This window comes from Gekko japonicus, unplaced genomic scaffold, assembly GCF_001447785.1.
Source record: "Gekko japonicus isolate JY-2015 unplaced genomic scaffold, Gekko_japonicus_V1.1 scaffold142, whole genome shotgun sequence".
Lineage (NCBI taxonomy): Eukaryota > Metazoa > Chordata > Lepidosauria > Squamata > Gekkonidae > Gekko > Gekko japonicus.
This window is the reverse complement of record NW_015174848.1, coordinates 1,815,124-1,817,007: the sequence shown is the minus strand read 5'-3', so window position 1 is coordinate 1,817,007 and position 1,884 is coordinate 1,815,124. Positions and strand designations below refer to the sequence as shown.

The following is a 1,884-nucleotide window of genomic DNA, read 5'->3' as shown; positions in this document are numbered from 1 at the left end:
CGCTCTGACTGTCAGGAAGTTCTTCCTCATGTTCAGCCGAAAACTCTTCTGATTTAATTTCAAGCCACTGATTCTGGTCCAAATTTCTGAGGCAACAGAAAACAACTCTGTCAAATCACCTCCCAGCCGGCTGACCAATTTCTTACTGTCTGATCGATTTCGACTCGATCGATTGCTTATTGACCCCAGAAGAGAAGCCGCCACCCGGGGTTTAGGAACACGGTTTTCAAGAACCCACTGGGACCTGGAGAAAATTTAATGTGTTTATTACTTGTTAAACCACAACCCAAAAAAGAAGAGTCCTACCCCCTCCCCACCCCCAACCCCAGTGACGGTTCCCCAGCTAGCCTGGAGAGAAAAGACTACGGAGACCGCGGGCATTTGGCTATGCGACCCGGGGCATGCAGGGCGGAGGGGCTCCCGGCGAAGCGCCAGGGAGGCCCAGGTGGCATCATTTCTTCTCCTCCTCGCTCTTGTCTTTGCTCTCTTTGGAGGCCTGGGAGGCCAGCGAGCCCATGGCGTTGCGGATGGCCTCATTGTTGGGGTCGACGCCCGGCAGGTTCTCCAGCACGCTCTGCAGAAACTCGGGGTCCTGCATCACGTCGTAGTCGTCTTCTTCCTGGAGAGGGACAGAAAGGGTGCTGAGTGGCTGCTAGCGGTGGTGACTAAAGGGGAGCTCCATCATCAGAGGCTGTCAACCCCTGAGTCCCAGAGCCAGGAGGCAACATATGGGGAAGGCCTCGGCCTCTCTGCCCTGTTGCTGTCAGCGAGCTGCCATTTCTCTGGGATGTGTCCCTCTTCCCTCCCTCCCCGTGTTATTCTCTTCTGGTATGCGACTGTAACTGCCAAGCTTCTCCTACAGGTGGACGATGGAGTGTTATGTCTTCTTGCCTTGCTTAATTAGATTCCCGTGTGAACTGAACTTGTGTTTATGGTATGAGCCGTTGGAGTTCTCAGGCTGCTTCGCGCCTTTTCTAATCAACTCCCTTGCGAGGGAGTTTAGCCCATTGGGTTAACCAAGTTTGAAGTTCCTATATTATACTGCCCCTGTGTATTGTAGTCATTCTGGACAATTCTCTGTATGTTCATGATCAACCATGCTTTGGAAATAAATCTTACTTCTTTGGAACGTGGGTTTGTTCTCCTGCTTTGGGGGTCTGACATTTTGTCCAGAATCCTCTTTCCCCCTCACCCCGAGTCTGACATCGATCATGAGCGGGGCCGAAGGGAAATCCTTTTTCTGGGCAGAGGACCGAGGTGCCGTCCCGGCCACTGCCTTAACATCGGACTACATGGAAGCCCGAGGTGCCGTTGGGGGAGCGATCCCGAGGCATGAGACTATTCCTTGGCCTCCTCCTACCCCATCGCATTGGGGAAAACAAGAGGTCAAAGCCTCAGAGGATTGGACTATGTTCGATACCCAAGGCACCAGGGAAACGTTTGTTCATCGGGGCAGTGGGCCCCGAGAAAGCCTTTTTGAACCGGGATCTTATCCTGAAAGACCCCGGAGTTGCCCGGCTGTGGCTTATCGAGGGGAGGATGAGTTTTGGCCGGAGGAGAGAGCGACCGGACGAGACAAGCGGGAAGAGCAGCCAGACTGGGGGGCATCCCAGGATGGCAGGATCCAGGAGCTCGAGAGGTCGGTGCAGGATCTCATGAGGACGGTGACAGAAGTTTTCAACGCCATGCACCAGATGGTGGACGATCGCATCGCGGATCGTCTGGGTCCTGTCATTCCACCACCGGTGCCGCGCCCGGCACAGCCGGCCGTGCCTGCCCAGCCGGTTCAGCCTGCGGCGCCACTGCCAGCGCCCCAACCGCCGGCGCTGCCGCCTGGATTACCGCCTCCTCTGCAACCAGCACCCGCGGGACCCGGGTTGCCTC

General features: G+C 55.9%; 1 protein-coding gene across 1 annotated transcript in view; it reads right to left on the bottom strand.

Annotated features, from left to right (window-relative positions):
* Nucleotides 1-312: 312 nt before the first annotated feature.
* PSMD4 (proteasome 26S subunit, non-ATPase 4) overlaps nucleotides 313-1,884 on the bottom strand; it is a 28,796-nt gene continuing 27,224 nt past the window's right edge. The window contains exon 10 of the mRNA XM_015424498.1: nucleotides 313-619. Coding sequence (XP_015279984.1) covers nucleotides 452-619 — 168 coding nt within the window. The 3' untranslated portion in view covers nucleotides 313-451. The remainder of the gene's footprint in view (nucleotides 620-1,884) is intronic.